Genomic DNA, 23,616 nt, shown 5'->3' on the forward strand with positions numbered 1-23,616 from the left:
TATGAGGCATACTAGTATAGTTTAGAGTGATAAAGTGTAATTTCTGCTAAAATTTAATTGGATTTAGAATCTTCAATTTTTAAACTCAATAATTCACTTTGTTAGAAAAATTAAAAATTAGATGAAACATATGGCACAAAATTAGGCTCCAAATGAAATCCAAATTAAAATCTAATTGAATTTAGATTCCTCAATTTTTACACTCAATAATTCACTTGACATTAAAATTAAAATTAAATGAAATATACAACACAAAATTAGACTCCAATTGAAATCAATTTAAAATCTAATTAAATTTGAACTCCTCAATTTTCACACTCAATAATTAACTTGGCACCAGAATTAAAATTAGATAGAAAACATGGCTTTTATATTAGCGGGTATCTAGCGTTAAAATAATGTTTAGCAAAACAAAAACCAAAAAGCTAGCAACAACAACAACAACAAAAGGAGAAGAACGAAGGAAATAGATTCCGAAAATCCAATTGCAATGTAAAAGGAATAGAATAAGGAAACCAACCCATTTCTCATCATAATAATAATAATAATATTGAAATTAACCCGATTTTGAATTTTGCTTGTAACTTGTAATTAGATCTACAAATGGAGTTAATCCTAACTATAAGCATTCCTTGATCAAGGCATCACATTGATATGAATAAGACACCATCTGTCCCTGTCCTCCAAAACCCATACATATAAAACAGATTGACAATAAGAAATCACTAGCTGCACTAATAACCTGCCCAAGCTTTGCTTCCCTTAGTTGCATATCTGTCAAACAAATCTGTCCCCAACTCTTCATAAGGTCTGTATTTCACTAATGTACTTCAAGATACAAACGAGATGAATATCATATGCAATCAGTTATGGAAAGACACCGTCCACATTTATTAGTGAAGCAGGCATGATCCTATGTCGTTCAACACCATGATATGAGAGGAAATCGAGATGAATTAGCCCGCATGGCAACTTCAAGATCCAAGATGGGCTCACACCGCATCACAATGCAAGAATGTTGACAAGGTTTTAGCACCAAATACCATGAACATTCTCCCAGCTGAAGATTCTATCTCAACATTATGGCATTACCATCTCCATCAAAAATCTCTGTTAGCTGGCATTATCTTCAGTAACTTGGCAAGGTCAAATGACTTGAAGTCTTTTCCGTAACAAAAATTCAGATCCATGGGTGTTCTTCCATCCTAAAAGCAGTAAACCCATCAATGTTAAATACACCTTCACTGAAAGCAAACAGGAGAAATTTTTTGCCAATAATTCCAATACTTCACCAAAGGTCTATAAGAAAAAAAATTGATGAAAATAAATTAACCAAGCATGACAATACAATAGAAAATAATACGAAGCAGAAGCAAAAGGTCAGCTCATACTTAACAAATTTTTTTTTTTTGACAAGTATACTTCTAACAATTCTATACATATAAGATGCCAACAAGATATCACGCAGTTCACTCCTGTGGCAAAGCTCAATCAACAGATTAGCTTCAACTACCTAGCACATATAGTCACAAGTCTCACAATGCTAACCAATTATTCCAGCCTTTGTTAATAGGAAAATGAAGTTAGTCACAAATTCACTAGCATATAGTTGGCCGGGTTCTCTCATATCAATCAACAATAAAAATTGAGCCGAAAGGACCAGAACTGACATTTTTACAATTTGCTGGGATATGCACGGCTCTAGAAAGTTACCTTAGTTCTTCTGTTTTTATCTGCGCCATTGACTAACAAGACTTTTGCTATAAATCTATTTCTGCTTTGGATGGCAACATGCAATGGAGTCCACCCTTCCTGAAAGAAGAACTCATAAAGAAGATAATCGACAGGATATTGGCCGTATGAAAATTTAAAAACTATACTCACATTATCTGCAACATTGACATCAACCTTGTATTTGATCAATAACTTCACAGTTTGGATGGCACCAACTTGAACTGCATAATGAAGTGGAGTAGCTCCATCCTAACATGAGTATGAAGATAACCCATAGTTCTCAGGTATATCATATATGGAGGTACAGAGGAAACTGGGACATGTTTATAAAATGAAAATTTTATCCTCACCTGGTCTTTGACATGAGGGTCTGCACCTTTCCTTAGAAGATGACTAATTACAGCCTCCTTTTTGCCAATAATTGCCTTATGAAGAGCAGTGAGACCATCCTGTTTACAAGCCCGGATAAAAGATGTTACTAACTTGAACATAAATGCGGAACTAATATATGAACACAACTCACCTGATCAACAGTATCAATATCAAGCCCATTCTCAAGTAGCTTATCCATGAAAGGAATCTGTCCTGATAGTGCAAGAGTATGAAGTGGGCTCCATTTTGCCTGAGCAGTTGGGAAAAAAGAATCCACAAGATTGAAAAGAGATCCTCAGTCAACTAGAAACCACATATTTAATTTCTTATTCAATATAAATTTGTATAGCAAGTAGTAGGTAGTTCCATAAATGTGTTTCCTATGGCAACGCCCCTGAGTTATATGGCTCTTGGCAAGAGAGACTCCATTCTCCTAAAACTGTGTAAGGAAAGGTAAAAAGGGAAGTTGCTCTATGTTTTCAATACTTACAGTTGATATTTTTCCCAGATTGGGTTTCACATTCTGTTGCAAAATTGCTCTTTCTTCTGGTCCCAAAAGCAGTTCAACCTCTACAACAATTATCAAACGTTGATAACAGTTGCTTGAACTTTAGGCAGAGCTGACAAAGCAGATGCATAGATGTGCACAATTACAACATTCGTAGATAACAAAGGAAAAGGCTAAAGTGCACCAAAAACATGATAGAAAAATCCATACAAAAGAGAGCAATTCATCATGGTTTGCAATTTCAAAATAAAGTAATAATTCCTATTTGATACATGCTGGCAGCATTGCAAAACAAACAATGGGTCAATTTGGTCCAATGCAACCTCAAAATTCAATTAAAATGATACAGTTTGCATTAGTTTAATTCATTTTTTTGGAAGAGCTTGGTCCTGTCCTGAACTACAGAGGCTAAATGGAACTTTGCCAGTTAAGTTTGAAACTAAGGAACAACTTGAGATGCTTATGTACACGGAGAGGAGTTTTAGCTCTTTAAATAGCTCAAGCATCCCTTCCTAGTCAACATGGAACAAAGAAGACCAGAATAAAGGAAAACAGGGAATATTGTTTTTATTCGTCATCATTGGCAATCAATTGTCTTCCCCACCCACTCCATATAAAACTAAAGGAAAAAAATGCACTCAAACATGCTTTTCATAACATGGTTCTGACTTCCGGGTACACATACAAAGCCAATATCATTAACCATCACTTTTTATGTGCCTGAGATGGAGAGTATAAAGTTCTTGGTCTTTGGATTCATGCAGAACTAGTGAGATAATTAGCCATTAAGTACTCTATAAACTTGCAATCATTTAGAAAAATAATCAATACTACATAGTACTTTACAACATGGATGGATCATCTACTTGGTTTTCAGCTATAGTTCTTGAAACTTTCATGATTAGAGGCTAATATTTTTCCTATAATTTTATTTGAAAAAGATTGAAACAGACGGTAGATTTCATGCTTCTTTATACTTCAAAACACCTCCCTTGAAAACAAATAAATATGATGTCAAAGAAAAATATGGTATTAATGGGAACAAGAGGTTCTAGTAGAGTAAGAACCTTTCACAAGATCCTCCTCATACGTATTTATTGTGGACTTATCAACATTAGTTGTAGCTGAAGCATCTATTTCTTCCTCCCAGTCACTCTCATGACCCCAATCATTTTCTTCTCCTTCATCATCTTCATCATATTCACTACCACTGCCATTATCAGGATCTTCCCAAGTTCCTGGTCGAATTTGCATTGAAGAAGCTTGGTTTGAATTAACCGCATAAGCCCTCACTCTTGAGTGGCTTTCAGCAACAGATAAACCATACATTCCGCTTCTTGGACTACATACTTTCAAGAAATTGGTGCTGCAGCTAGAACACGGAGCAGCTGCAGCAGTAACAACAGCAGAAATTGGAATAAATTGATTTGACAAAAATTTTGATGTAGCCCAAGACACCATTTTCCACGTCTCTTGAACTGTCAAATGGAAATAACAATGCATAAGATATTATTGAATTTGTCACTTCAAGAATTAAAGCATGCCAATCATTCCAAGTGTATGCATAGGCCCCAAGCCCTCATGTGTGCTATGTGCATGGGTGGACAATTGCCACAACTAACTCTTACCATTTTCCTTAACATGATGCTAGAGTTTAAGAAGCAATTCATATGTCAGTAAGACATTTTGACAAACATTTCTTATTCATTGAACAACTGAATCCATGGTTGGCATATATAACAAGGTTAGGTAAAAAATAAAACAACATAACAATATTATTTAAAAAATAGAGATATTAAATATTGAATAAGAGGTCAACCCACAAAATCATATAGCATAAAAGTAACGAACTTTCTCCAAGGCTTTTACTTGTTCAAAACAAGGCAACATGCAAATATTTACAGAGGAAAATGGTCTTTACTCTTTAGGACACCTGAGCGTGAAATACAAAATGTAGAAAAAACAATACAAATACAGAAGTAAATATTAAAAATGTTCAATTTTCCTGAGTTTTAGCAAGCACAGGGAGAGTAAAAAATTAATGGAAACTTGAAGGAAACCAAATTCTAGATAAACCCATTTCTTATAATTGACTAACTAAGAAATTGGATAGGAAGAAGGATGAGGAAAGAGCCAGGCTTAAAACTGAAAATGCAATCTTTAGCTTCTAGTGGGACAACTTCTTTGAGCTCAAAAACGGAAAAGCAAGAAGAGCAATGAAGGGAATATTAGGGAAGATGTTGTAGCTATTAGTCTATTACACATTTTTACTTGCATAACATGTAGTTTCGTTTCTAAAGCTATTAAAGCATAAATCCCCATTTTCCTCTATTTCAATTACCAGCAGACAGCTTTTGTATTCTCAAACAATAATAAGCACTGAAAAAATGCAACAAAACACAGAAAACACTCTCGGTTTCAAGTATCATATAGTTTTAAGTTTTAACCAACTACCTATGCTATCTATCGTTACTCAAGAGCACCTAACTGTTAATACAAATACCACCTTGTATTCACATGTTACCAACAAATACTGTATTTTCACTATTACCCCACTTCAATTCAAGAAGTGGCTGAAGCCTAGCATCAACAATATAAGATACCCATTTCACCGAGCACTATAACTTTAAAATCAAACAATCTCAGAAAGTTTCACAATCTTGACAACAATGAACAGAGAGAGAAACAGCCCAAATGAAAAAAACATAACGAAAGGAGAGAGAGATGGGTTACTTGTTCAGACTTGGGGTGGTTAGCAACGACACAGAAGCTCCGCGAAAGAACAAGAACCCAGCGGCGATGAGAGGTGGCGGCCAACGCGACGATTCTGCGGTCAGGGCAGGGAGTAGTCGCCAGTCACTCCGCTGGTGCCAGATAAGTGGGGGTAAGGATAGAATTAAATTTTTATAACATTTTCTTTGTTTTTTTAAATAGATTTAGTTCATGAAAGTTGGGGAAAATGGCTTACTTAGCAAAATAATCATATTTATAAAGTAACTAACAAAATGCTCTTATTTGGAAACTTGATTTTAACAAAATCAAGTCCTATGTAAAATTTCATATCCTCAAAATCGAGTTCTACTATTTTATGTTAACCTTATAATATCATGAAAATTTGTTTGAAAGTTTGATTCATTTTTTTAGATATTTTAGTCGATTTTGCTAATATTTACAAATTTAATACTTTTATTTTAGTTTAATTAATTATTAAATTAATTATGATATCATCACAGTTCGACCTTAGTCTAATCTTAAAAACCTTGAAAATTTCTCTTTACTGGTTCTTTGAATAATCCAGGTCTAAAAACCATGATTGTAACACATGCATATAAGGTTTTGCATAAAATGTAACAAATAAAAATAAAAACAAAAACTTTTTTTTATACAATTAAGCTCAAATATTCAAGAAATAAGGAAACTAAGCTCTAAAAGAATTATTATTAAAAAAAAAAACTTTTAATTGTTATACAAAACTCCATTGTTTTGAAATCAGGATCGGACCGGACAGTTCAACCGGGTTAACTAAGAACCGGATTGAAATCCAGTTTTTAAGCACATAAAATTGTAATTTTCAAATAATTAGTAAATCTCTTGAACTACGGTTATACTGGCCGGTTCAACCACGGTCAGAACTTGACTTTTAATTCATAAAAAATAAAGCATCGCACCACGTCTAGAACGTGGGGTTCCAGTGATGTAAAGTTTAATTAACATCCTAACCACTACACCGTATTTGTTTGTTTATGCTCCCTATGGCAAACAAATATATTTGAAGTATATTTAAAAGAATGTCATAAGAATAATTTATACTTTCATTACTATATATTTTTATTATAATCAATATTAATAATATTTTATAATATCATTTATTTTTATCTCAAAAGGGCAAATATATTGAAATAATTATAATTATAATCCTTCAAATATATTCATAGTTTTATAATTAAATAATTAACTATAACTTTTAATTTTTTATCCTTTATTATTTTTTTATAAACTTTCTTATAATTGTTTGAGAATAAAATACACTTGAGAATAATTTTATTTTGCTTAGATATATATTTTTTTAATCAAGATTGCTCTTTTTTTTAATTTATATAATTTATTTATATTTTAGTTAATTATTAATTCATTATAACATTATCACAGTCCAACCTCGGTTAAACCTTAGTCTAACTTCTAAAACCTTAATCCTCTCTATTTTTTGGTTTTTTGGACTGTTTGGGTTTCAAAACCATGCAAAACTCTAATGAACAAAGATATCAACAAAATAAGATGCTCAGTCCCTCCAAATTTGTTTATATAGGTAATCTTGAATTGATATGCAAAAATAGACCAATATTATAATATAATATTTTTAGATAAACTGAAATTGTCATTGAAGTAGTAATTTCACCCATCCCTTCTTCGTTTTTTAGTTAACTAGATACTAGATAGATTAAAGCCAAAAAGAGCTACACACTACACAGTACTGGCATTGTCACTGCAACACCTTAAGGTTACACAGCCCATAGCATCCTGCAGATCAAGTAATAACAAAACACAAGGAGGGTGTTCAAATATAACAAAAATCGTCCAACAGCTTAGCACCACTACTTGCCAGTACGCCTACACAGTTGTTGAGCTATACCATCAACCCTGCTAGAAAGATCCTGCATGGCCTGCACTCATCAGAGAAAGAGATCTAGCAATGTTATTTGAGCTGTTTAAAATAGTAACAATAACAGGCGCAGCAGCTCTAAGAGCCTAGAGCTATAACACTAACACACAAAATTGAAACATCGGGTGTGTTTAGTTCACACAGGTGACAGGTGTGCACACAGTGTATTTGTCAACTGAAACTGTGATTTAAAAACTCGATTTCAATTTATAAAACTCATTACACACACTATATGCAATAATATTTACCCAAATAAATAAATCCCAAGTCAATTAGACACATTGATAGATATATAGAAAGAGAGAGACTGCAAAAAAAAAGAGGTAGAGTTTTAAAAATTAAAGAGAAGAAAAAAAAAATCGGTACTAGTAATATGCTCGTGTAATGCATATTATATATATTCATGTAATAAAAGAAAATAATTTACTAATATCATCAAAGATATCTTAATAATTAGTGAGTTATACGATAAAAACACATTAATTTTACGAATGTACTGAGTCAATTAATGTAAGCCCTATGTATAGTGTTATTGCTACTATTTTTTATTATATTAAAACACAATATTTATCAAATATAAAATATATATATATATATATATATATATATATATGTTAGGTTCTAAAAGTTTAGAACAATTGGCAAATCGTGAACATACAAGAACATACAAGCTGCAGGAAGAAGATTTCATAATCTGTCTGGTTCGATTGATTGGAGAACAGGCTCGATCAATCAAAAGTCGTATCTGCAGAATTTTATTTAAACCCAAACAGCAGTTCAGACCCATTAAGGATTAGGGTTTGTAATCTACTTCTCCTAGTATATAAAGGAAATCCTAAGTACGTTTTTATAAGACTTTTCAGAAAGAGAAGAGTGTGCTTCTTTTGTATTTAGGGTTTTGTTCTTAAAAAGCTCTCTCATATCTTCTACCGGTGTTATTACTTGAAGAATCTCAAGATCCGGTGTCGTAGAAGTTGCTGCCTTCTCTAGTCATCAAAGGTGCTGATGATCTAAACCTTCAAGGGTGGTTTTGGAGTCACAAACAGGAGAGTTTGTGTTGCTAAACCTTTGAGTGGGATCTCAAAGTCACAAACATGGGTGTTTGTGTTTTGCAAAGGCCAAAGAAAGAAGGAGTCCGTGGTCTCGAAGCTTGCACGTGGTCATGTCAGTAAGTTTCTACTGGTGGGTAGCAATAGGATGTTAGTGGTTTAAGTCCTATTGTAAAATTTCGATTCTTTCATAGTGGTTTTGCTTTTTACCTTGAGGATAGCTAGATTAAATCCTCTCCAGATTTTTTACCGGTTTAATTTTCCTGGGTTATCATATCATTGTGTTATTTATCTTTCCGGTGCTTTGTATGATATGATTGTTTGATTGTAATAACCTAGATTTGGAATTTGGACTAAATAACAACTTAGCTATTTACCTAGGTTAATCCAATTGTGTTTTTAAGGGGTCTAAAAACTAACAAAATACTATAAAAAAATTTATATTAATTTAAACTTTTGGTAATAAAATATTTTTAGGAATCAGAAAGAAATTTTATTCAAGAAAGGAAAACATAACAAAAGCCAAACTGACAGCAAAGCAAACCCTACATCATAGGGTACAACATATTGACTATCTCCAAGATTGAGATCTCGTGCAATACCATAGGTATTGCACCCCTGGTGCAATAGCACAAATCTCTGCCTTCCATTTAATCTAATGGCTCATTCTTTTAACACCTCACCAATCCAAGCTGGCAATCTGTGTGCTCACTTTTGTTTTCATTTCAGCTTCTTAAATTTGAATTTCACTAACTCTCTCTCTCTCTCTCTCTCTCTCTCTCTCTCTCTCTCTCTCTCTCAAACGCACCATTCTCTCAACCTCCACGCTTGGTCTTTGCCTCTCCCTCAGCCCTGTCATCACCGCTTCCAGCATACCCCACTTAGACCCATCAGCAAAAACAAAGAAAAAACTCACCTTATGAGATCACGACCCCCAAAAAATCACACCCCTTTTTAGACCCAGATGTGAGAAAGAGAGAGAGAGAGAGAGAGAGAGAAAGGGTTGGGCTTTGGAGAGAATTGGGTGTAGAGAGAAGTTGATACTTTTCAGACCCAAATCAAAGAAAGTAAAGGTTAGGGTCTGGAGAGAATCGGGTAAGAAAGAAGTTGATGCTTTTTCAGGTTTGATTTATGGAGGGAAACGAGATTGAGAGATAGAGAAAGAGTGTTTGGTTGAAGAACAAAAAAAGCCACCATCGGAGGTGGTGGTTGTGATGAGCCATCCTTGCTGATTTGGTTAAGAGACTTGGGCTTGTTTCAGAGAGAGACCACCACCCATAGGTTTTCTTTTATCTCTATATTTTTATTAATTTTTTTTAATAAACTCTGTTTGGTTGCTAGGAAAGGAAGGAAAGTAAATAATGGTGTCGCAATTTTGTTGATTGATTGATTGGTGAAGAATTTTATTTTATTTTCTCTTCTTCTTCTTTTTATGTTTTTGGTTTTTAGCTTAAGAATTGAAATCATGCCTTATATTGCCTGTGTTTTTGTCAAATTTTAAAAATGTTTAAATCCTTGTAATTTGTATTCAATGGACTTATTAGTAGGTTCCTAATGAAGATAGTTTGAACCTTTATGAGCTATTTAACCAAAACATGAATGTTCAATAGATTGAAAGGCTTTCACAAAAAAGTTTTGACAACATATATTTCCATTTGGAGGTAATTACATAATATTGACTTTAAAGACTTCTTGTAGATGTGATGTTATAAAGGCATGCTTTTATTGTGTTGAATGATTCATATCAAGTCACTCCTTAAATATAGAAGAAACTAAATGGGTAGCACAAATGATCAAATTCTTAATTATACAAAATTTACTTTTTCAGATTTCTAATCCTGGCATCCCAAGAAACTGCTACAAATGCAAATCATTAGCCATGAAATTTGTTATTTATAATTTCTATAACGAAATTGGTTCTTTAATCTTAGTCTTTTTGGATTTAATTTGTAGTCACTACGGTTACATGTTTTTTTTTTAATAACTTACATTACTTCCACAACTCAATTGAAAACCATAGCAGCTCATTACTGTGCTTTGGGTATGTCTAATTATGTTGTGATTGAATTTTTGTTTGACGGTGAGCCTATGTGTGTCCTTAGGGTTAATATGTAATTATGGTTATAGCTTTTGTTTGGATTTGAAACCAATGAAGGGTGGTTGGATGGGCTTTTCATGTATTAGTGTAAAAAAATTGAAGTGGGTGAGTGTATTAATCTTCCTGTTGTTTTTTCCCTTGGCCTTTTCATGTCCTCCCATGTTTTTTCAAATTTAATTTCTTCATTAAAATCAAACATACAAGTTTTAAAAACTTGAAAAGAAGAACCATTTTTCATCAAATTCCCCAAATGTTTTATCTCATTTTGCATTATGTGCCAAGTACATAATTCATAGTATGTGTTAGGCATTACTTCATTCAATGCCTTTGCCATTGCAAGATCTTGATCTGTAAAAATTATTTTAAATCTTTTACTTGCATATGCAACTAGAAAGCTTTCAAAAAGCCACTTAAAATGATTCCACTGTTTCATCATATAAAAGGGTAGCCCCAAAAACCGTTAACTCTATGATGATTGAAATCGGTAAACACCCCTAATGGTCTTAGCTCTTTATTAGGACCATATGTAGTGTCAAATGTCACCACATCACCAAAATTAACATTGTTAATAACCATTCTAGCATCAAGCCAAAAAACGTTAGTTATATGCTCAATGTTATCTAATTGTACTCCATATTGAAAGGATGGATTTTTAGTCAATTGTTCCTGAAAGTACCCTAATAAATATGCAGCTTGACCATATATCAAGTTTTTCTGTTGTCTTGTTCTAGGGTAATTTTTCTAATCAAGCTCAGTGTATCCAAGATTAGCTCTCCCACTAGCCTCTCTATTCATTAACTCGTGCCGCTTTTAGCTTGATTCCAAAAGAGGATGCTAACTCAATCAATCTTGCATGAACTTCTGAAATTTTTCATTGCAATCTCATCATATAAACTGTTTCTAATAGATGAAGGGTGTGATTATGTTCTCCAACAAAATCAAAAACTTTATACTTTCCAATTTCTTGCACTAATGAAACATATAACTTTACAAGACAATTAGTCCTTGTATCATCTCGGTTACGAGTGCGAATGACATCTTCTTTTTCTGTACCTCGAATGCCCTGCTTTGCACATACAAATTCCCTTGATGTTACCTTTCCATCCTTCTTACTTTTATTTATGTAATGTTTTCTAACATCGAAACCCATTTGCCTTCCATATTTTACCCAAAAGTCTCATGCATCTTCTGATGTATCGAATTCCATACCAATTCTAGGATTTAAATTTGCATTGACATCCATGTTTTAAGAGAATTCTCTTGCCACACTATGCAATGAATTAAAGAATACTCTTGTAATTAACAAATGTACAAAATATCTACTATTATAAATATAGAAGAATGAATGTTTTTCATTGAACATAAAAGCTGAAAATTTTTGTACCAATATTGTGCTTATCATATATAAGAATTACAATAAACCAATATATGATCATGAGAGATGATGACCCAATTGATAAAAGACAATTTAAAGCTAAAATTTCTTAAGAAATTGTTTAAGTGTATCATACCTATACAAAGACAAACATTTAATTATCAAAATTTTCTATCCCTATGACAGTAAATTTTTATCACTAAATTCTGACTGCAAATTTGAAATGCAAAGACTAAAACACTACAGTTTAAACACATCCAGAACCTAAAAGCATAGAATTCAATCAATGTAACTTCAAACTAAGTAAAATAGGGAATTTAGCTATATCCCCTGTATTATTGACAATCCATTTCTTTAATTTTGCTAAACCATATATCACATATCCATTTGAAAATGTGCAATATTCAAGTTGCAGCAAAAAAACTACCCAAAAATATTCCTTAAAACAAAAACTAAATAATGATTCCATGGTGAAATCTATATCACTAGTAGAACTAAAATCAAACCCCAACTATCCTAACCCCTGACCCAACTCTCCTCTTACCCAAAAAATAATTTTTATCTTGATTCAATGTATACAAAAGAGAAAACTCACCTACTTGAGTCGTTTGATGTCGGAAGCAACCTAGGAATCAAAGATGGACCCACAGTGACTGTGCCAAATGAGATTTTGGGGATTTTCCGATGATACAATGGCCAAGTACCGTCAGAACCACCGATCTGGCCATTGGCTGCGTCACTTTAGAGAGAGCCTCATTCCTTGAGAGTTGAGACAGCTTCACACTTGGAGATAGAGAAAGAAGGAGTGTGAGTTTGAGTGTTTGAGGGTTAAGAAATTTCAGATGGTAAGATGCAGTTTTTTCTTTGTTTTGGCTGATGGGTCTGAGTTGGTTATGCTGGCAACGGTGACGACTGGTTAAGGGAGAGGCAGAAAGTAATTGCAGAGGAGGGCAGCTGCAAAAGAGAGAGAAATTTGATTTTATGAAATATGAACTCAAACCTATAAAAAGCACAAAAGAAACGGCGGGCTTTGAAAAATTTTAAGGGTGAAAGGGTCTTTTTAATTCTGGTGAGGTGTCAAAAGAATGAGCCATTAGATTAAATGGAAGGCTAAGATTTGTGCTATTGCACGGGACGGGATCTCAATCTCTATCTCCGTGTACAAGTACATTACAAAGTCTGATACCCAACCTTGTAAAGCAATACAGGTGAATCCAACTTACAAGTTACAACACAATCCCCTGTACAAAAGATTCCCCATTCCATGTCAAATTATCAAAAGCGACAAATAATACCCCCTTCAAAGTTCACTTGACAAGACAATACAGAAAGAATCTTGCAAGTCTAAATAGTACACAGTACACACCAAAGACAGAGACTGATGGCTAAACCCCTAAGCACCACACAAACAACCCCAATTTAGATCCTTTGGATCCTAGAGGAATCCAGTCCATTCATTACGATAGGTTGTATCTCTTGTATAAGAGCATCTCCAATAGTCATTGTATCTCCATTTTTAGCAGACAAAATGCTACTATTCACACTCCAACAGGTTCTCTAAACACACAAATTCTCCAAAAAAAATTTTGAAGTTGCTACAATACTTCTCTTAATTTAGAGAACATTGTAAATCAATTTTTCTACCTAAAAAATTATCCCAGCTACTATTATATCAATTCTTTCTCTCTCCTCCAGATTTTTTTTTCTCTCATTCTCTCCGTTTCTCACATAATCTAAACACAAAATAGAATCCAATTCTTAAAATAAAGTTGAATCAGAACAAGCAAATATGAAAAAAAAAAAAAAAGAACAAGCCGATCTGACCCAGCCTGGTGGTGGGGAGGACGACGAACGGCAGTGGGGCGGAAGACAAGCGGCGGCAGCGGAGCGGAGCCATCTAACCCATCTATTCTTTCTCTCCCTACCTCTTTCTCCGTTTCTTATTACAGAGAAAGTTGGATAATGTGTTGGAATCAAGTAGAAAATGAAAAAAAAAAAAAAAAGTTTGAGAAAGAGAGCTGGAGGAAGAAAGAGACAGGGAGGTTCTGGAAAGTGGAAAGTAGAGGAAGAAAAAAGGGAGAGGATAGGGATATATGGGTATACGTGTGTGGTGGAGTAAAATCAAGAGAAAAAAAAAGAAAAGAAAAAAAAGAAACGTATGGATGATAGAAAGAAAGAAAGGAAAAATAATATAAAAAAAAAAAATAACAATTTAGAAATTCTACCACAATATTTTCACAATAAATTTTAAGTAACATATTGTTATTAGCTAATATTAGTGAGTAAAAATATAATTTCAGTAGTGGGTTCAAATTAGAACTAGTAACAATTTTCCACATAAGATTTTGATGTGATTCTTGTGAAAGTATTGCGAAAAATATTGTGAATATAACACTTTTAATTGAAAAAAGAATAAAGAATGAATGAATGAATGAAGAATAAAGAATCTGTTGAATGAATGAAGAAATAATATTTAAATGAGATAGAGAATGGGATAAAGAATCTGTTGGAAAGTATATTTGAAAAAGTGGGTAGGTAAAAGTTAAATGTCACTGTTCATTCTCCAGACAATACAAAAATTTGGAGAAACTGCTGGGGATGCCCTAAACCCCATTGGAGCATTCTTTCCTTGGTTGGAAATCTATCCGCAAAACCATTCATCCAATGAATTTGGTACTACACCTCAAGTTTCTTATTTCTGAGGTCATCCCAATAGCAGCTTTAATAAATAAATCACTTGGACTTTGGTAGTAGGAGTCCTTTGGCTGAATATCGTAAAAAAATGAAGTTTTAGTTGTTATATGAGTACTGTTCAAACTTATTTAGGAAAATGAGAAGAAAAGCAAATTTCGACAACACCATTTCCAAAATTCTGAGAAAAAATAAGAGAAAGGAGAGAGAAATGATGTGATGGATGTGAGAGAGAGAAAAAGAATTTTGGCTATGAAACGTATTGCCACAATTCAATTTCGGCAATGAAACGTATGGATGAAAGTTTTTGAATTGTGGCAATTAAATTGAATTGTGGCAATAAAAAATTGAATTGTGGCAATTAAATTGCTAAAATTGGAGGATTAAAAAAAAATTGAACTGTGGCAATTTTACCATATTTTTAGAAACTATTGTTATGGCCAATTTTTTACTGGTTCTCATCAAGGCCCACTAATAACATCACTTTTTTATTTACTAATAATCACTCATCACATTAACAGTTTATGAAAGTTTTTGTAAAAAAATTTGTATCCCCAGCATTTTGCCAAAAGTGGATGATTTGAAAAAATAAATAAATAAAAACCTTGATTGTGGTAAGATTAATGCTACCGCCACACTTTTGGAGTAAAATTATAGCGATACACACTCTTAGGGGCTATTTGGATTTTCAATTTCCATCACCCATAACTCTATTTCCATCACTCATAACTCAAAATTGGTGGGTTCCACGGCTGAGTAATATGTTTGGATGTGTTTCCAGTTCTTGTTTCCATCACTTAATTCTCTGATTTTTGAGTGATGGGTTATGAAAACTGAAAATACATTTTAGGTGTTTTCAAGCTATCAAAACTCAATTTCCATGACATTTTCATAATAAAACCCACATGCATGGGACCCACTATCAGTGCAAAGTCACACCAGGCGCTGCTTTTGACAACAAATCCAACGGCTCTCTAATCCAATATCACTATACTCCATCTTCTACCCATGTACGACCACATGAACTGAAGCCTTTGCTGCCTACCCTCACCTTCACGCATATCACCATACCCCCTGTTCACTCACACAGTGCTCGATCCGAGCTCAGCCAACCCACACCGCCATGTCACGATCACTCAATTCTTCACGCGCCAACCAAACAAATCTCCCCGACCTCTTTCTCAGCTTTTTTCACAAAAATTTGAAGGTATTATTTACATTTGACCTGTTTATACATTTGATTTGTTGGTAATAGGGTGGTATTTTGCATCTTTTACATTGAATCAAGGATTGGTGATGAAGTTTGCTTCTCTCTTTTTTTTTTTCTTTTTTTTCTTTGTTTGATGTTTGGGTTTTCACATCTGATTTGTTCTATTTCAACCCGTGGGGATGGGTTTTCAATCCATGGTGATGAAGTTTACATCTTTTACATTTGGGTTTTCAGACCCATGCTAATCTCCAAACCAAAAAAAATTCTCATTTATTATTTTCTCACCAACCAAATAACAGGGAAAAACAAAGGCAAGGCAGGGTTCAAGCTAAAATCTAACAGTTTTCTCAAAACCCAAATGCCAAACACATAAATCAGATAAAGAAACAAGTTGAGAGAGTACAAAAAGGGATGAGGCAAAACCATCTTGGGTCAGAGGAGATCGTCCGTGACAAAATGGGGAAATGGGTCACGTTTCTTTATGCTCGTCGATGCCGCTGCGTCACAACAGAGGAGATTGCGCCGCCGGTACACGTCAAAGAGATGGGTGAAGCGCCTTGATGATGGTGGAGATTGACGAGGGAGCTTCTTCTATTCTTATGGATTCGGGTTTGTGTTTTGGGAGAGTAACAGGGCTGAAGGGGGAAGGGGAAATGAGAAGTGAAGAAAATGGTAGGGTTCTGAGGGTTCCGTGGGTAGGCTAACAGAAGGCTCCGAGTGAGGAGTCAGGTATGGGTTCCACAAAACAGTAGAAATATTTGAGTGATGAAGTTGAAAATATGTGTCAAACGTGTGGGGTTTAGGAAATTGGGGTATTCTAAGTGATGAGTGAAGAGTGATGAGTGATGAATGATGAGTGACAAAAATTGAGTGAGGAGTGATGAGTAATGGTTTTTAAAAAACTGAACAACCCCTTAGTCATCCAAAAGTGTGGGTGTAGCATTAATCTTACCACAATCTTTTTTTTTTTTTTTTTAAATCCTCTACTTTTGGAAAAATGCTAAAGATACAAACTTTTTTACAAAAACTGTCATAAACTGTTGATGTGATGAGTGGTTATTAGTAAATAAAAAAGTGATGTTGATGGTGGACCCTAATGAGAACCAGTAAGAAATTGGTCATAACAAAAGTTTGTAATAAATATGGTAAATTAGTGTGTGGTCGTAACATTACTCTTGCCACAATTCATTTTTCCTTTTTTTTTTTTCTTTTTTTTCATCCACCAATTTCGGCAATTCAATCGCCCCAATTCAGTTTTTTTTTTTTTTGGCAATATCATTGTCGAAATTCTTTTTTCTCTCTCCCATATCCGTCACATCATTTCTCTCTCCTCTCTCCTACTTTTTCATAGAATTTCAGCAATGGTGTTACCAAAATTTACTTCTCTTCTTATTTTGCCAAATGAGTTTGAACAGTACACATATCACAAATAAACTTCATTTTTTACAATATTCAGCCAAGTAGTGTTTAATCAAAGCTAAACTATCCTACTAACCTACTAATTAATGGGAAGACGTGCACATGGGAAGCCAGCATGCTACTGTGAACCTCTCTTGATTTTGCGTGAGAAAATGAAGAGAATCAAATATGTTGTAATGCTAATGCAGAGTCTTTTAATTGAATATTGCAGAAAATCATGTTTATTTGTGATATGGGTACTGTTCAAAATTATTTGGGAAATTGAGGAAAGAGAGTGAATTTCAGCAACGGTGTTGCAGAAATTCTAACAAAAATATGAGAGAGAAATGATAAGTAATGTAATGGAAGGAGTGAGAAAAAAATTTGAATTTTGGTAATCCCATTACTGAAATTCTTGCTACCCATACTCTGTCCGCTAGCTGAAGTGCTCGAAGTACTAGGTGGAGTGCTCAAAAGGGAAACCAATTGTGGCAACCAAAATTGTGAAATAGTAGGGGAGTGAGGAGAGAGAAAATAAGAATTGTGGCAACTAAGTTGCCAAAAATGGGAGGAAAAAAAAAATTTGTGGCAACCAAGTTGCTAAAAACTTGGGGAGAAATTTAATAGTAATTTAGGCAATAAAGTTGCCGAAAATGATGGAAAAAAAAAAATAAAAGAAGATTTAGGCTGAAAATTGAAGGAAAAAAAAAATTGTGTCAATTGATTTATAGCAATGGAGTTACCGAAAATTGGAGGGGAGAGAGAGAGAGGGAGTGAGAGAATTGTTCGAATAAAAATAATAATAATATATATATATATATTTGGAGGAGTCAATCACCTCACCTTTTCCTCCTGATTCTTATTCTCCAAGTACTTCGAAATATATTCTTTGATCATTCCCAATAAAACTTAAGCTATTGATATGAATCTATGTCATGGATTCTTTTTTGTCTTTTCATTTCTCTCCTCGTTATAAAAAGCAGGCACCATCACTAAAGCATTGGATTTCCTACATTTTTCATATTACTTCACTTACCTTCGATTGTTCAGTGCTATATTACTCTTTTGCTTTGCTTCAGTGTGCACAACTAAAGATTGTAAGTTTTGGGTTAATATGAGTTTTTTTGCTTTACTTATTAACTTACAGTTTTAGAAATTAACAGATTTATTATTATTGTATAAATATATGCTTTGTAAATATTATAAGCTAATACATTGTAAAATATTATGTATTGTTGTAATTAATATTGTTTGTATGACTATGATTATGATTATTGTTATTTTTGTTATTATTCAAATTTTAGATTAATGAATTTTTTAAGTGCTTCTCAAAAAAAAAAAAAAAATAGAAAGGTTTATGCTTTTATGCTAGAAATACTTTATTTTCACTCATAGTAGAATATTGCCTTGTATAGCAAATCTCAAGTAACTTGTTGATATCATTATAAATACAATATATTGAACTCTTTTAAGGGTCAAACTGATTCACATAAACTTTTCAGTATTGTTATTATTTTGTATTTATTTATTATTATTTGATTGTATTTATTTATTTATTTTTTGTTGAAAGTACCACTCTATAATTCTCACTCTTTTAGTTGGTATCACAATTGTAATAAGCATCTCGACTCTCTAATTAAATTTATGTATGTGTTTTGTTAATTTTGAAATTATTTAATATTATTTATTGTTATTATTATTATTATATGACCACAAAAATTGTAATCAATTGTATTATTGTGATTTTTTTATAATAAATTTTACTTTGTTATTATCAATTACTACATCTATTACTTGGACAAAATATATTGCATAATATGTTTGTTGGTTTATAATAGAGATATGTATGTGTATTATTATTTTTATTTTTATTTAGTACAATAAATCGTACATTTGTGTTTTTTTCTTTAAAGTCTAGTTGGCATAAAAATTTATTAAGTTTCTTGAATTTTTACTTTTTAGGATGGTTGGGAAATGAAAAATAATTATATGCTTTATAAATATTATATGCTAATATATTGTATATATTATATATGGTTATATTATAGTTAATACTAATTATTTTGTATGATTATTTTCACTAAAACTATTATTATTATTAAAAATTTTGCTTCATAAATTCTTTATTTGAGTTTCTTTCAATTTTATTATGAACTACAAGTATTATAAGTTATATTTAATATTTAGCATAAAAAACTGTAGTAGTCACAATATATTAATTTTATTATTTTTTATTATTGTTCTTTTGTTTTTATTTAGGATTATATTTTTTTTAGAAGATATTTATGATTATTTAATTGTGTTTTTTTTTTTTTTGTTCTTTCTTTCCTTTCTTGCAAGTATCACTCTATAATTCCTACATTCCTTCACTTCGTATCACAATTGTAGCAAACTTCTCAGCTCCCAAATTTAATTGGAAATTATTTTCTTAATTTATAATTTTTTATATAGATGATTTGTAAAAAAAAAAAAAAAATGCTTTCAGATATTGTAATTTTTTAATCTCAGTGTTTATATATATATATATATATATTGATTGTAAAAACACATCTTCACTTAAACTATACTTTATATTATGTTTGTATGAATTTAAGAATACGATAATTAGGGTTAATTCCATTCCAATTATGAGTATAATTATGATCAATTTCTTATATTCTATTTAATTTAGGGTTGACCAAGATCTTAATAACACTTTATTGTCAATCCATCAATGTCATAAAGGATATCTTAGTCCAAAAAAAAATAGTTAGTTTAGTTTGATGTATAAACAATTTTCTACTAATATAGAGATAATGGAAATTGCATGGTTTAACTCGTTGTAGCATTTAATGTAAGATATATTTGAAATAAAGTCTGGGTCATTCGATCATTCTTAGCTAACCCAACAACAATATCACATCACATCACCAATGAGATCAAAATTTATTAATATTCTAATAATATCAACAATTATTCAATTTACATTAAAATAATTTTAACATTAACAATATAACATTGTATATTTTTAAAAAAATTTCAGGTTTCCACCTTACGAACGCGACCCCAACCGTTTGCACCCCTGCAATTAAGCGAGCGTATCATCCCATATTTGCATCAATGTAAACTATATCATGTTACCCGCCTACCACATATAGATATTGAAATGGGGTCTTATCACTTCTTTGGTGAAGCGGTGGTAATCTAAAACTCATACATTTCACCTGCCTACTTGTGAAATGTTGATTACTCTATAGGATGTGACAATCATTACAGAATTGCCTATTGATGGTAATGCAGTGTACGGGCCAACTAATTTGAAATGTTCCCTTAGAGTGACACCACCTGCAAATGCATTGGATTATGATGACAATGCAGTGTAGAGTCCACTTATGACAATGTTTGTAGTCATATAATAATAATAAAAATAAATAAATAATTTTTGCTAATGCTATATTTTGCTTTCAGTTGAATCCAATTATTTATTGTTTAACTATGTTCTATGTGTTTGTTTTTTCTTTAATTTCTTATAAGTTGCTCCGAAAAACATTTTTCTTATTTTTATAAAAATCTTCTAATACCTTCATGTTATGAACTGATTCTAATTTTTTTTTTTTTTTTTCTCTAACGGGGCGTGCAAGTTTACTCTTTGTTTCATTAGTTGAAACCCATTAGGACTCGAAACTTTTTTCTAAGCACATTTACTCATGCTTTTTGCCACAAATGCTAATTAAGTATTCAAACTGTCTCACACAACCAATAATATCCTACAAATGGCAAAAAATAAAAATAAAAATAAATGACAAATAAAAAAGTTAGTAAGTCATTATATTTCATGTGACCCAATTAGTAATATGCTATTTCCGAAGAGTATTTGCAAAAGATTATAAGAATATTTAGTGTTATTAATTAGTGATAGAATTAGAGTCAGTTTGAAATCAGCTTATTTTTACTAAAACTACAATAAATAAAGCTAAAAGGGTAAAATAATACCGCGAGACTCTTAAATAATAATAAAAAATGTAAAAAAAAAAAAAAAGCAATAAAACTTATAAATAATAACAAAAAAAATGAAATAGTGAAGATTAAAAAAAAAAAAAAAAGTCTTTTCAGCTAATGTCAAATGCAATCTTAAATGCAATCTTATTATCCGCATTCTTGTACCAAAACAAAATTGAAGATGAAAAAAATAAATAAATAATAGAGAGTAAAGCCTAAGAAGTTAAGATAAATTTAAACCGGAAAATTACCTTCTTTCGAAATCGTTCCTTCTTTCGAAATCCTTCCATTCCAAAATAAACGTGTTCTCTTCCAACTTCCACCAAATATAACACGTTGGCTTAGGGCGCGAAAATTCTTTATTCCACCCCCGGTCCCCCACCCACACTTGAACCACCAGTCTTTGCTCTTTATTGCCCAATCCTTCAAAAAAAAAAAAAAAAAAAAAAATTAAGCAAGCACTAATTAGCTAAATATTAAGTGCAATATGAAACCCCAATAATCAAAACCTTTATAACTATAAAATATTAATACAAATTTAACATGATCTTTTTTAACGAAAAACTAGTTTAAAAATTTTGTAAACCTTTGAAGAAAGAGCAAGGAACTTTCTTATGCTGAATCTAAAGGGAAAGCATTTAAAATTAATAAAAATTTGGGTTAAACAATAATACACATGCTTAGTGCCCGTTTGGATAGAGCTGAAACTTGCGTTTCAGCTCTACGTTTTCCTACTTTTTTTTTTTTTTTTTTTTTTCCTCTGCACGTGAACAGTAAAAATACTGTACAGGGAAAAAATACTGTTTATGCACTGTTTACGTACTGTTCACGTACTATTTATGGGTCCCACGACACTATTTACACATTTAAAAATTATTTTGCTACAGTATTTTCAGTTTTCAGTTTTCAGTTTCAGCAACAATAAGCTCAATCCAAACGAACCCTTAATCCCAAAAACAAACCCAATAAGAGATTTTATCTAAACAAACACTAAATATAGATCCGACAAAAGTTCAAGCTTTTGGGTGGTACAAATTCTAGTGCATCATGTTGATGAAAACAACAAAAACATAAAGAAACGGCGAACAGATGATTACCTTTTCAAGCGTTGAAAAGGCTTTACCTTCCTTCATATTGCACAATCGAGCCTCACACATACGAAGGCTCTTCTTCTCTTTGAGGTTTTTGGGGTGTGGAAGATGAGAAAGTGATGAGGAGTATATAAAGACAGACTCAAGAGTGAGTGGTCTCATCAGTGGGTAGGTGAAAACTGAAAAGCACTGAAGATGATTAAAGAGGCTGTGAGTTGAATGATGAGAGTCTGCAAGATTCGCAAGGACTGAAACAAAAGAGCGGAAAAACACATTACAATACAATGGTTAGGGCATTTCCGTAATTTAATTTATTATTACTTTTTTTTTTAGAATAATTTATTATTACTTTAACTTTACGAAAAAACCAGTTTATTATTAATTTTGGCTTTCACCTGCCGGAAGAGACAGACTCAGAAATTTTGTTCAAGATTATTATCTCTACGTACGTACATGTGCTGCTATTGGCCTACCGCTCGTCAATGGCTGAGCAAAGATTTAGTCCAAGAGGCCAAGATTAAAAAATTGAAACTAATATTAACTCTTAAAAAAATTAATTGTTTAAATAACCAACTTAAAAATAAATAAAAAAAAAACTAATCAGAAATTTAATTGTCATACAAAATTTCTAATTTTTATTGTCCAATTGCATGATTTCTACATTTCTAATTGTAAGGACACAATTTGTAGCGGCGGCCCAAAAAAGATATTGGGTTCGTACATTTAAAGGCCTGAATAATATCATTTGTAGAGCGTGAGCTTGAAAGGCTAGGCCTGGGTCACCAAGCAGCGGTTAGCTATGGTGTCTATGGAAATTTGCATGAAGGGCAACCTGACGAGTTTTAACGAGACATTTTTCTGCTGGCGACATGAATGGTTCTGGTCTTTAGACCTCGTCCAAGGAGCTTAACGTCATTATTCTCTTCTTTTATGACCTCCTGGCCCCCGGGCCTCCTTCTTCCTTGGTTCTCCTTGCCTTTTATACTAGCATTTATCCCCCTCTAGTGTCCACGTGTAAGCTCCATTTTCTGAGGTTGAGACTTGTCCTATCAGCTCATACTTGGAGTGGTTGGGAGTGGTTGTAAAAACTGAATAGCATGGTGAGAGGCATGGACCTGTCAGACGCAGAGTTCTTTATTGATGTATTGGCAGCTTTTTCACTTGGCCGGCTCCTGCACTGAGCTCGTCCTTTCCTTTAGGCGTTCTATGGGGTGCTGAGCATAAGATCGTCCTCGGCCATATCCTTGGGCCTTTTTTGGGCTTTCATTATGCATCCTCAGCAATAGTTCTCCTCGGCTTAGGCCTTGGGCCCTAACGTAAAGTGGGCCGGGCCCACAAATTCTCAGGCCCTACAATAGCCCCTCAAAATCCTGCTGCCCGACCTTTTGGTTGGAGAGGAGGGTTTTGGTGATGTCGGGCCCACATCATGGCTTGCCCAACTCTGCTCTTCAT

At 32.8% G+C, this 23,616-nt stretch overlaps 2 protein-coding genes across 3 annotated transcripts; both read right to left on the reverse strand.

Annotated features, from left to right (window-relative positions):
- Positions 1 to 523: 523 nt before the first annotated feature.
- On the reverse strand, positions 524 to 5,514 carry LOC115976705 (ankyrin repeat domain-containing protein EMB506, chloroplastic). Of its 2 annotated transcripts, none has more exons than XM_031098161.1 (8): positions 5,348 to 5,514; positions 3,682 to 4,092; positions 2,597 to 2,676; positions 2,258 to 2,356; positions 2,085 to 2,183; positions 1,885 to 1,983; positions 1,714 to 1,812; positions 524 to 1,205 (listed from the first exon to the last, which is right to left on the reverse strand). In XM_031098161.1, the coding sequence occupies exons 2-8, from the start codon at positions 4,073 to 4,075 to the stop codon at positions 1,101 to 1,103; spliced, it is 975 nt and encodes a 324-aa protein (XP_030954021.1). In that variant the 5' UTR covers positions 4,076 to 4,092; positions 5,348 to 5,514; the 3' UTR covers positions 524 to 1,100. The 2 variants fall into 2 exon arrangements, with proteins under 2 accessions (XP_030954021.1, XP_030954022.1); XM_031098162.1 differs by having other exon boundaries at positions 546 to 1,205; positions 3,682 to 4,002.
- A 14,558-nt stretch (positions 5,515 to 20,072) lies between these two features.
- On the reverse strand, positions 20,073 to 22,383 carry LOC115978380. The gene is made up of 3 exons (XM_031100401.1): positions 22,171 to 22,383; positions 21,325 to 21,496; positions 20,073 to 20,419 (listed from the first exon to the last, which is right to left on the reverse strand). The coding sequence occupies exons 1-3, from the start codon at positions 22,324 to 22,326 to the stop codon at positions 20,295 to 20,297; spliced, it is 453 nt and encodes a 150-aa protein (XP_030956261.1). The 5' UTR covers positions 22,327 to 22,383; the 3' UTR covers positions 20,073 to 20,294.
- Positions 22,384 to 23,616: the final 1,233 nt, after the last annotated feature.

This window comes from Quercus lobata, chromosome 2 (assembly GCF_001633185.2).
Source record: "Quercus lobata isolate SW786 chromosome 2, ValleyOak3.0 Primary Assembly, whole genome shotgun sequence".
Classification (NCBI taxonomy): Eukaryota; Viridiplantae; Streptophyta; class Magnoliopsida; order Fagales; family Fagaceae; genus Quercus; species Quercus lobata.